Genomic DNA, 12917 nt, shown 5'->3' on the forward strand with positions numbered 1-12917 from the left:
ACCACCCCACGTGTAGCAAAGGTTTTGTGCATGCATGTCTACTGCTTTTCTCATTTACAATAAAAAGACACAGCATACCAAACAACTTTCAGTTCATCCAAGCAAAATATCAAGTGATTGACCGTGGACAATGTGGATCTGACAATGGTTTTACAGCTGTAACTTTGTTGGTAACTGTGGGCTTCCTTGAATAGTGTGGCATGTAGAGAAACTGTTAACTTGACACAGATATGAAACATAATTACTTCAAATTTTAGAGCATACTATCTATGTATGCATCATTCTCAAATTACTGTGAACTCTGCCAAATGCAAAGTCGGTGTGTATCTGCCTATGAAGATCTTCTTACAGGTCCAGTACCTAAATGCATAGCCTAGCATTATGTCTGTCTTCTTCAAGCCACGTGACCAGATTTGCATCAACTATGACAAAGCATCTCATCCAGTTCAAAGACTGCTGTACCCCAGAGGTTTGCAGCGGCTTACCTTTGCAGATGGTACCATTTCCCGTGTAACCTGGCTTGCAGACGCAGTTGTGCCCACCCACGGTGTTGAAACAGAGCGCGTTTTCATCACAGTTGTGCTGGTTTGTTACACACTCGTCATGCTCTGAAAAGCGAAACAAGAATGGGATGGTCCTGAATTTTTAAAACACAACAAAATAGAAGCTTTATATAGATCTCCACATTAAAAAGAGATAAACACGGTAGTAGTACTGACGACAGGGCTATGTGAATATGTAACTGTGGGACAGGCAGGGTACGTATTTTTAACAGACACTATATGTGATAAGTGTGCGGCAGCATAACTCCACCTTCATTAACAGGCAGCCACCATCATTATACTTTCCATGTGGGCTACAGTGTTCTCGTAAACATTTGCCAAAGAGCTGGCTAACATACTGAAAGTCCATATGCTAGTTCTACTGTATAATTTATTCATGCAGGTTTATCTTATGCGGGATTCATAGGGTTTCCCTCAAAAAGCTGACTAATGGTGCGAGACACGCGCTCCAAACTGCAAAAGATACAGTTAATAGAAGGCAGAACTTCAAAATGCAGCCCATATTTTCCTCCCCTCCAGTGCGTATGCAGCACTTTATTTAGATGAAGCGAGTAACCCGAAAACAAAGGTCTGCCTGCTGTTCAAGGGACTTTCAGCATGGTGTGTCCTAGCACCGGAGTGTGATGGATGAGACTCCTCAGTCTGCTGACTAGACTTAGACATACTGAGAAGTACACAAAATAACCGAAAAGTCTGGACAACATGATTTTCTGTTAACTTGAAATGCCCTGTTTAATCTGAAACAAAGAAGTATTGCATAAGTGTTTAGGTTACTGAAATTTTTAATGTTTTAACATGTGATTTTTAAGAACTGGAATATGCGATTTCAAAATAAGATTCTCTAAAGTGTCATTTCAAAATGCCATATGAAATGCTCTAGTATTTTCAAAATGCAATATCTTAGTCTGTAGGCATCAAAATGAAATGTTTCCATCTTCTGGAAATATTCCTTGCATTTTCTTTAAATACAGTATTCACCTATCCATAAATAATTTCAGACCCCTGAAATTTTAATTTCAGGAAAACGGACTGTTTGGGGAACATAAAAGCACCTAATTTCAATCAGCACACATGTACTAACCTGCATGTGAGGTTTTCATAGCCATCATTCTGCCCAGGTTTTAGCAAATTTTATTAGTGCAGCTTATGCCAGTTCTGGCTATCTGACACAAGTCTTAAATCTGGAATTGCATGTTCTTTCTTCCCTAATTTTGGGTATGTCATACTGCTCTGAATCTTCCCCTTCATAAATAAGGCCTGAAGTCTGCACATAGCCCACAGAGTTGTCAGGAAAATTAATTTCTTAACATTTGAAAATCACTATGGAAATGTTCAACTTGCTATTTCAATACTGGCCATAAACTGTAGGAGTATAAAACTGGCAGAATGGCACATCTCTAATCCATCAGTAGATGTAAATTGTCCTCTAGTAATGGCAAGTACCTGTTGTTCAAAAGGGGGAAAAAATTCACCACAATGTAACTAATCAATTTTAAACACTACCCAGGTTTAGATACTTTTTTTTTGGTGAGTTGTTGTTGTTGAGTGTTTGTTTGGGTTTTAATAACAGTAACCTAATACCCCTCTTCTAAACAAGGACTTACGTGTCTCTCATCTCACCAACAATGCTCTCCTCAGCCCTCGGCACCGAGGCATCAGCACTTACTAAGCTGAGTCCCTAGTTGGATGCAGCAGAGCATGGGCTGCAGGCCTCTGCCCTGAAGCATGAGACTTAATTACTTCGCTCTCAGCATAAATAACTAAAATTGTTATTGTTCCCCGAATGATCCAGCCCCTCGAAAATCCAGTTACAATTTTTGACTCCGACCTTCTAACATAGTGAAATCTCTTGTGCTGGCTGAAACAGTACTTATGCTAAATCAGTCCATAAAATAAAAGAAAAATAAAGTCATGACCACGCAAATGAAGTAAAAAGTATTATCTGTACTGTAATAATTTCCTGGCTTTCTTAGTTTGTATTAATATTATAATACTGTTTAAATATGGTATACTATTTAAATAGTAAATATATTATTTTCTCATTTTTAAAGGTTCTGTATAACATACAACAGGAAAATAACTACGGAAATGTATGAAACATTATGCACTCAGCAGGCCAAAATATCTTGCAAAGCCATTATCTTGGTATCACAGGAGGTAGGGTCTATACAGCAATACATCACACTGGGAAACTCAGGTCAAATCACTGAATTTGACAAATTAAGTATGGTGCAGCCATCCACCCCATGCCTTAGGAATGCAAAAGCATCCCTGGCACGCACAGCAGCTCTTTACTAGGGATAAGAGTATATTAGAGGAAAGCAGGTGATCACAGACTGTCACACTAAGAGGAATGGTCCTATGCGCGTGGCTGGAGCATCTCTGAAAGCCCATCAGGGCACCCAAGGGCAGGGCAAGTGCTCTGGCCTCTATGCCCAGCAAACTTGCTATTGGTATTCCAGTACAACAAGGTACTAACCGTATTTATAACACCTTGCAATACCGGGGCCTTGAAGACCATTTGCACAGATGTATGTCCCTTGCATACGAAGATGACTGTCGCAGTTGAGTGTGCCTTCCTAACATTTACTCTCCGGGCTAAGAAAAACTACTGAGTATTTTAAGATGGATTTTTCTTAAAGCATACAGTATCTATAAAATTAACTTTCTGTTAGCGAAGTAAGGGAGCTTGGATTTGAAGATAATATACCTGGTTTCCTACTCTTGCCGTAAGAAACTTCAGTGTTTCATATGCTCCTGTAAGAAAGTTCATGGAGGGGGCTTGCTAACATTTCAGGAGGAGGGTCCAGCACATAACCCAAACTGTATCAAAACAGCCAGCACTTCTACTTCTGTGGTTATCTGCTCAAACTTCAGGTCTATTTTTATTTAAATCAAATACTAGCAACTCATGAAAAATTCATGGGTCTGATAAATTATTCTTGGATTGATGTTTACGTGTCATTGTTTAGGAGGAAAATGTCTCCGAATAAGAGGAAATTTTGCGATTCAATTAAAGGAGCAGAGATTTTAAAATAATAGGAATGGAAAAAATCAGCAAAAAAAGAATCAGGACATTTTACAATCCATCTAGGTTCGTTGCTTTGTATTATCTGAGCTTAGCCTCAATAACACACTTAAAACCATTTAAACGTAGTATTTCATATTCCTTCTTACAGTGGCAACTAAAGAGCAGTCAGCCTACACTTCAGGACTGGGTCTTTTATGGACTGATTACAAATGGTTAAACTACACTGGAAAAAATCCTGTACATAAAGCATCTTACTACATTCACTCTTCCAGCACATGGCACACTATCCACACCAATTTAAAGAGGCCACCAGAAACAGCTTCTGCCACAATTCTCTATTAGTAACAAGGCAGACTGTCCAGCTTTATTAAAGATAGAAATACTTAGTCATAATAAAAAGGGTTGTGCTCTTCATTAATTCATGCTTATCACTTTGGTTTCTTTTTTTAATCAAACACTTGGAAAGTCACCTTAAACAAGAAGGACATTGCAGAGACTGAGTTCAGCAATCTTAAATATCAAACTAGGAACTGTAGAAGCAGATAGGACCGTGCATTACAAAGAAGCAAAAGAGCAATTTATAAGAGAATAATTTAAAGAGAACCATTAATATGTTTTTTAAGTTCAAAAACCAGTATAGAAACATCATTCAGAAATGACAGTACTGTTCAAATATATTTCTGACACTGCAAGAAGCACTGAGGCCATTTATTTCAAGGATCTTTAGAAATGATGTGACACACATTTAACAAAAGTTCTGTACTTATTTCACTGCACACCACAATAAAGACGAGGACAGGCCAATAGTATTACAGGGGCAAAGAAATAAAAATTACTTTTGCAGAGATTTTACTGATTAACAAACCTGAATTTGGATAAACATCTTCTATAAAGACCAAATGCACTGATTTCAATGATTACTTCTAAAGCTTTATAATCCAATATATCTAAATTCCATTTTGCACTGTTCAGGACTCTATGCTCAACAGTGTTAAAATTCATAAAAACTCTGTTCTGGGAATCAACCAAAGTTTTAAATACAGTATTTATATTGACTAAACTATCTCTGGAATGAGGTCGTTCTAGACTGAAAAAAAATTTCAACTGCAAAATTTGCTATTGCTCCATGGTAATAACAATATTAACAATAAGTGCATATGAATATTCCATTAAATAGTTCTTATGACACAGATGACTTAGAGATGCAAAAAATTACATGATGATGCAATTAATTCACTTATACACATTTGGGTGTGCAGCAAATGGATTATATACATCACACACAAATATATATACACAAACGTACATATATATATGCACATACAGTAAGGATGATATACTTTATTTTACTTTGGTTCATTTTGAAATACTACTCCAGAATATTCCACATAGTTTGCTTGACAAAAAAGTTGTTACTTCAGAAGGGTATCTAGGGTGAAGTACCACATCCTAGGGAATGAGACTGCTGGCATAAACTGATCAGGACACACTAGATCCTGTGATGTATGTCAATGCAATGACAACTGGGGATCTGTCTTACCAAGTTCACTATCTGTGCAGAGGTTCTTGTAGAACTTGGTAAAATTTAACATACTGTCCACAAGGTGTGTCACCTGCATCCTCCTCATTATCCTAGCACTATGCAACATCAGCTCCTATCCTTCCTACTGGCTACTTCATGATTAAAAATAAACAAAAGTCTGTATAGCATTTCCTACTTGCATACTGCATGCTTTCCCAATATTTGCCTTGCAAATCCAAATTCTGCAAATGTCTACGAAAAAAAATAAACAACCAACAGAATCCAATCCAACAAAAAGGAACGATGACTGAGTTGTATCACTTACTTATGGGTAAAGCATATTATGCTGGCAGTTTTCCTGAACCATCCATTAACAACATTGGAAAATAAAAGCTGAGATCACACTCAAGGCACAGAAATGCATAAAAGTTCCCAAAAATATAAATAAAATACACCCCTCCAATTGTAATCTTGTAACACAATGAAACAGGTATTAATTTCTGAGTGAGGAACTTATGGACCAGGATTAAATTAAAATAATTTAAATAGAGATAATACATTAGGCATTTTCACCTTTCAATGACTCTGTATTCTTGAACTCAAATTACTTTCAGCCTCCTGTCTCCTTCCCATTGATTTGGTATAGATCTATAGAACCATGGTGACCAGCTGGCCATCTGACGTGGCAGGGACAACAGTCACAGCAGTGACAACAGATAAGAGTTACTTGAATTATCAATAGCCGACACACTTAAATGCTCACTTACAGTTTATCTTAATTACAAGCTTTTTTTCCCTCGTGTAGTTCATGTACAAGACAAAAATCAGTAGTAATTATATGAGTAGTTTGGAAGGCTTATTGCATTAAGATCATTTGGGAAATGACAGATGGTTAATTTCTTTAAGACTCCATATTAACTAGTTTAAACTCTAATTGGCAGGGTTACTTAAAGTCTCAGTATATGTACACTATTTTCAAAGAGCAAATGCTGTAAATTTATTGATAATTATGCTACGTTTTCCATATATTTATGTTAAATTTTTGAATTTATATTCCTCAATTCAAGTATGAGCCAGTTCATTTTTCTGTAGTATTCCTTAATTCAAATGCAAAATGGAACCCATGCTTTAATTACTTATAGAGTTACCATCACACAGTTTACCCTTAGTTAACGTTGAAGTCATGAATCATTAATTACTGACCACCTGCAGCTGTCCTCAGTTCAAAGCTGGGGATGTGAAAAGCCTGGTCTCCCTACAATAGTCTATTCACTGCTAATCCTGTTTTGATTTGCTGATTGATTTTAATTGATTGATGCTAACCCTGATTGATTTTCACCTTCATCCACTCCCATATATCCATGCTGCTCTTGGTCCTCGTTTTCTAATTCTTTCTTCAGTGCAGCCATAAACAACAATTTCTGTAGATCTATGTCCAGAATTTTCCTACTTTTTTCACTTAATTATGTTGATAATAAAAACAGCTCTGGCATGTACACGTTCTATTTTCAAGGTCTGTTTAGAGACCATCCTGCTTTCTGAAATGCTGTTTCTGTCTGTAATTACTTAGTCCGTTGTTGTTCTTCAGGGAGAACAGCTGCCATCATCTCATCCAGATGTCTACTTCTCTCTTTTATCTATTAGCTTATTTACTTACTCTATATTTGGTGTTAATATGATAAAAAAGGAAAACCAAGAAAACTGTAATGAAACCTTAGGAAGAAAATCCATTTGGGGATATGGCCAAAATCCAGTGTTCCTTTTCGTATCCATTATGAGAAAGCTCCAGGACTGCATCTTAGCTATACTACTAGGAACACGTAACAGGGAATCTATATTACTGGCAGTTATTGATGCAGGATTAAAAGCAGCTGAAAAAACACTTGATCAAGAGAAGGCATTACCAGGAGCACGCACTCACTCTCCTTGTGAGGCTAGGAGGTCTTTGGAGAAAGCTCTGAGGTGGCTGAAGCTCTGACAAGACATGGCATGAACTGAGCTGGACTTTTGGAAATGGTATAATTTGTTTCACAAAAAGACAAATCCTGATAGTGAATGTGATGATGAAATCTGTCCCTAAAACACCTCACATTTCCAATCATGAAGTTCTTTTCTCTCTAGGAGAACCAAAACTTTTAACGTGTGCGCTCTTCTTTACCAATGTCGAGAACACATAAAGATCGTGGGACCAAAAATCCCTGGAGAAATACTGCATATTTACATGCAAATATAACTTCCAAAAATATGGGACATTCTAATCCTAGTACACCCTAGGTTTTTTGAAAACTTATTCTAAGATTTTCATTTTTACATTTTATTTCACAACAGACTTCCATCTAAAGAAAACTATTTTTCATAGAACCATTTAGGTTGGAAAAGACCTTTAAGATCATCAAGTCCAACCATTAACCTAACCCTGCTAAGTCCACCACTAAACCATGTCCCTAAGCCCCTCATCCACACATCTTTTAAATACCTCCAGGGATGGTGACTCCACCACCTCCCTGGGCAGCCCGTTCCAGTCTCTGACAACCCCTTCAGTGAAGAAATTTTTCCTAATATCCAATTTAAACCTCCCCTGATGCAACTTGAGGCCATTTCCTCTTGCCCTATTTCACACACCAAAGCCTACAAGAGATGTATACTTTTTTCCTACCCTTTTACTTTAAGACTTTTTTCTTTGCAGAAAATCTCTTTTCTTTTCTTTTTTTTTTGGTTATTCCTGTTCTGGGTTTCCTCCTAGACTGAAGGAATACATAACTCTTAGCTGTAAGTCCCTTTGAATTGTCCACTAGTAATTCCAAATTCTGTAGCTCTAATTATAGATTTTATGGCTCTAAGCAGAGTGTACTCTCCCCTAGGACTCAATCTGAAAAGCCTAACACACAACTTGAATGTTGACCAGTCCATCCTTCCTGTGGTATCTGCACACCAAGAAGTCCGTGCCAAGATCTCCTGGAACTCAGGGAAGACAAATATATTCTCAGTCTCAGCCACAATAGACAAGTTGATGGGGAAAATATGTATTTCAAGGCAGGCCTACCATTACTTCCTCCATCTTCCTCCACAGCTCTTCAGCAAATCATTTAAACTTTCTCAAACCCACCTAAGTTGCATCATCTTCAAAATGTGTGTTGCAATCGTGATTTCCGATTTCATGAAACAAGACATATTTTTGCAAAATACTCACACTCCTCTCATGGAGGCTTCCATTGTAATATTAATCAGTGTTACTTCATGTAACATCCTGTGAATTTTCAGACTTTTCAACCAGTTAGACAGAGGAAATATATGGAAGAATATTTAGTATGACAGCTGAAGTTAAAAAAGCTTTAATTTATCTCCACTGTCCTTCATGTCTTCCACTTTCTATATTCCTTCTTGAACAGAAAAGTTTAAGGGAAGGATTTTCTAAAGCAATTAGCATAGGCCTAACTGTTTCCACTAAAGGAAAATCGCCCTGTAACTCCCATTGATTTCAATGGCAGGACCGTAATGCAAAATTATTTTGAAAATCCCACCTTAAGAAATTTCAGTCCAGACATAAGGTCTGTGACCTTGTCACCCACTTTTTCTTGCCTTAAGTCAAACTGATCTCTTAATATCTTGTCTCTTTTACCATTGACATTTTAAAATAAGGTTTCTATCTTTTAAAAGGTATTTCATCATGTCGACTTTCTCCATAAATTCATCTTTCTTTTTTTTTTTTTTTAAATCTAGTCAGGTGCATTATTTGTTCCTAGGTAAATCTTTCTAAATTCTAACTTGTATTGTACATGAAACCTCCCAGGCACTTATAATAAACTAATGCTTTCAAAATCTTCTATTATGTTGTCAAAAGTGACAATGATAGCAAATTCTACATCTATAGTAGTGCTCCCTAGTTTATTGCTAGTAGAATAGCCAGACTAGAGCTGTAAATATGCTACTCCAACTTCCTCAGCCAACTGAAAAATGTTTATTTTACTTCTTCTCCTAATGCTAACTCTTTCAATTTGCTGTTTCCTTACTAAAAGGCTCCATGTTATACAAGTCTGCCACTAGCAACAGATACATGTATTGGATATTTGGCCTCCATCCTACACATATTTCTGTTAGACAAAGAAAGCAGGGAAGTGGCTCTCCAGCTGCTGCTAAGTCTCCTAACTTGCTGCCTCTTCTCGTGTTTCGCTAGTAATAACTTACAGACCATCTACATAACCAGAGGGGTCCACAAAAACACCTCTGAACACCACTTTTTCAGCACAGAGTTAACAGAAGGATGGATATACAAAGGGACAGGAGAAAGATGTCCCAGCAATCAAGTACTGACCAAAGTTGGTTTAATAAACTATAGACGTACTCAAAGCTCTCTGGTGACAGCTGGTTCCCCCTCTTCTATTCTTTTTGGGATAGCATTGTGACTGGAGTTTGCCAACTCATGCCAGGGGCTCCTGGGAAAATCCCAGTTACAACATACAGCACCACTACCATTATCAAGTACAGTGCTTGTCAGGTGAAGAAAATGAGAGGCACCACAGTGGTGGATGAAATGCTGCTGTTGCTTTGATCCTGCTCTTGTCCACAGGAATCTAGAGCAACTTACCTAACCATAAATATTAGGAAATAAATGTTTCTTCTGTGCTCTTATGCAGCAGGGAGATTTCTTAATGCATAAGATGGTTCCTCTTATTTCCCTGGTGGTACTATGAGACAGGTACTCAGATGACTCACTGGATATCAAGTAGGACAGTACTATTTTTGATAAGACAACTGTAGTGCTTGAGCTCTATAGGCAGAGGAGGCCTTCCTTCAGTGTTGCTCACCTGATTTTGAAGAGTGTTCTCTACTTGAAAACGGGGACAAAGATACGCTTCAGCGATGGTAAAGCAGAACAATATTGATGCTTTTTCCTTAGGTCAGCCTTGATACCGTCTCTAGTGATGCTCCCAGTTTTCCCTAGGGCAAATCCTTCCTGATAGTTTACGGAGGCACACCAAAACAGCACAGCAAATATATCCTTCACAAACACTGCACCTAAGCTGCCTTCCCTGGAAACAAAAGCACTTGCGGAGAATAGTACAGCCTGTTCTCCCCACAGCACAGCGTCAGGGAAGAGCTAACACACATACCCAGCCTTGGAAGCCAGGAAGTGCTCCTGGCTTCTGCAGTTCAGACACAGCCCTTGATGCCAGGAGATACCCTGCAGAGCTGTCTGCACTGCTTCTAGCAAAAAACAGCACAGCATAGTAATGGAGATGCAATGAAACTAGCTTTCATCTTCCTTTCCCCCCCTGCAATGGTATGAAACTTGACACTGGCTAACTTAGTTGTTTCATGGGTAGATTTTCTAGCCCACACCATGCTTTTGTTGCCACAGTTCAATTGCTAGTGCCAATCAAGCTTACAAATAATTATTTCTGTATGTACATATATAGATACTTATGTGCTTTTTATATTGAGAAATAAATATCTGCATAAGCACATCTTAGCAAACTTTACATATCTGAAAAATTCTGCCGTCAAATCTGCTTCCCTATTTAAGAACACCATGAATTGCTCTAATAAGCAGAACCATGGATGACATTAAGTCTTCAGTATTGTTCAGGTCTTAAATACTCAAAATATGAATTTAGAATCAAACCATAGGGTTAAAAAAAAAGCAAACCTTGACCAGATATTCCATTTTCCTAATACTACTGTCATTCCAGGATGACTTCACCTTTTTAATCCTACTTCCTTTATAAGTCTCGTCTTTGGAAAAGTTAGGATTTAAGCTGAGATGCTGTGAACAACTTTGGAGGACTTCAAACGAAGATGAAGCCGATGCTTAGGTGTACTAAGTGAATAAACACAGGGTATTCAAAGCAGATTGGAATATCCATTCAGGCTACCACCAACCACAGCCTAATATTTACCTCTCAAACATTAAAATTATGTAGACAGAACTTAAGTTGAATTATACATCCATTTCCACCTTCTGAAGAACTAGGAACAAGGCAATCAATTCTTCTTACCAAGCATGTGTTCACTCCAACTTTATTAAAAACACAGAAAAATAATTGAAAGGGATTACTGTTGACGGCCCCCCACCTTTCCAGAAATCAGTCCTCTTATCTTGAAAAGAACTGGCTGTTTATGCCCACTTTGAACAGTGTAAAACCTTTATCTTCATTTTTTTTAAATGCACCATCATTAAAAGATTCTACGACTGTTTTCCAAACCCTGACACATCAAAGGTATGTTCCAAACTCATCACATTCAGTGGTCTGTAACAGGGTAAATGACACAATTACCTGCTGTAATTACTGTTGCTGACAATATATTTTTCCTGGTGATTGGTCTGTATGACTCAGAGCTGCTTATCTTTGTCAGTCCAGTCCAAATCTCCATTTCCATGTGACTTGGACATTAACTTAGGTAGTATTTATAAATTAGTTCCAATATCTGCCAAGACAGATATTTGGGATAGTATAAATTCATCTTTTATTACATGATTAAACAATCTACCACTCTAATGTTATTTTGCATTAGAAAATAAGGATTCACAATGAGGTTCTGTTCCCCATTTAAACCAAATGCTCATTTCTTTTATTAATATACTGCAAGGGAAACACACTGAAACAGGTAAATGAAATGAAGGTATAAAATACAAATTAATAAATACATTGACATTTTCACAAAATGCTTATTCCCAAAGCAAAACATGAGATAAAAAAATTAAGTGATAAAGCATCAAGATACTTAATTCTCATTGCCTTTTTGTGACAATTGACAACAGTGACTTTTGATTTAGAGCACTGTGAGTCACAGGCGAATCAAGCTAGCTGACTGCAGGCATTTCCCTGGAATGCCTTTCATTTTTAAAATATAAAATGGATACAATTCCTTGCACCATTTCTCCTGAGATTATACTTAAGATGATGGGAAAAGATTGCAGCATACAACGACAGTAGGAAACAGATACAGTCTTTTTAAGAAGATTTGGAAACTTGTCAGAAAGCAAAAACACTCCTACAAGAACTCCTACAAACCTTTTAGGTAGAGCAGCCTCCTATATTATCGCTAAGCTTGTTGACAGAGCTCTTGGTTATCAAGAGAAACACTGAAATTTTCAAAGTTTTTTGGTATTTGATGGGGAAGGCCTCAATTTTTGCACATCTGACTACATAAATTGTAACAGGGATTGATTTCAAGAAAGTAAGTTATTATTTCTGAAATAATTTCTGTTTTCAGTTTTCTAGTTCAGATCTGAAGATGCCTAAAAAACACTAGTGTTTTCTCAGGGAAAAAAAAAAAAAAAGACAAGACAGAACAGTTCTGTATATTGAGAATGTCCTCAGGAAAAATATCAACTATCTGTTATAGACACAATACTTTCAGAAACACAGCCTCACAATATGTATCTTCACTAGCAAAAGTGAAATTTCACCCAAGAACCTTAGGATTATGTTGCACAGGAGCACAGCATAGAGAGTGATGCTTCCCTCTGTATCAACGTGACTTTTCAAATTAATGATGATGATTTGGCCAGTCTTCTCTGGGCATCAGCAGAACAAAACCCTAAGGATGAGTTCCAATATATTTTCTCAGTAGGTAGGATTTGGTCCTTCTTGTTGGCCCACTCTTTCTGACTGCTGTAGAGAGGACCTGCCAATCACTCTGTCTTGTTTATTCATTTAGATGAATTGGTAAACACAGACAGAGTAAATTCTGGAACTCAAACTAGTTTTAGACAGAATTAGAAGGCCAGAAGAAGTGCCAGTTTAGCTTCCACGCTATGTGTTCGTGCAGGACCAGCCACAGCCTGGCTGCAGAATCA

At 37.5% G+C, this 12917-nt stretch overlaps 1 protein-coding gene across 1 annotated transcript in view; it reads right to left on the reverse strand.

Moving 5' to 3' along the window:
* Positions 1-12917, reverse strand: part of NELL2 (neural EGFL like 2) — a 155483-nt gene that overhangs the window by 41892 nt on the left and 100674 nt on the right. The window contains exon 14 of the mRNA XM_059816768.1: positions 486-608. Within this exon, the coding sequence (XP_059672751.1) occupies positions 486-608 (123 nt within the window). The remainder of the gene's footprint in view (positions 1-485; positions 609-12917) is intronic.

This window comes from Gavia stellata, chromosome 4 (assembly GCF_030936135.1).
Source record: "Gavia stellata isolate bGavSte3 chromosome 4, bGavSte3.hap2, whole genome shotgun sequence".
In the NCBI taxonomy this organism is placed as follows: Eukaryota; Metazoa; Chordata; class Aves; order Gaviiformes; family Gaviidae; genus Gavia; species Gavia stellata.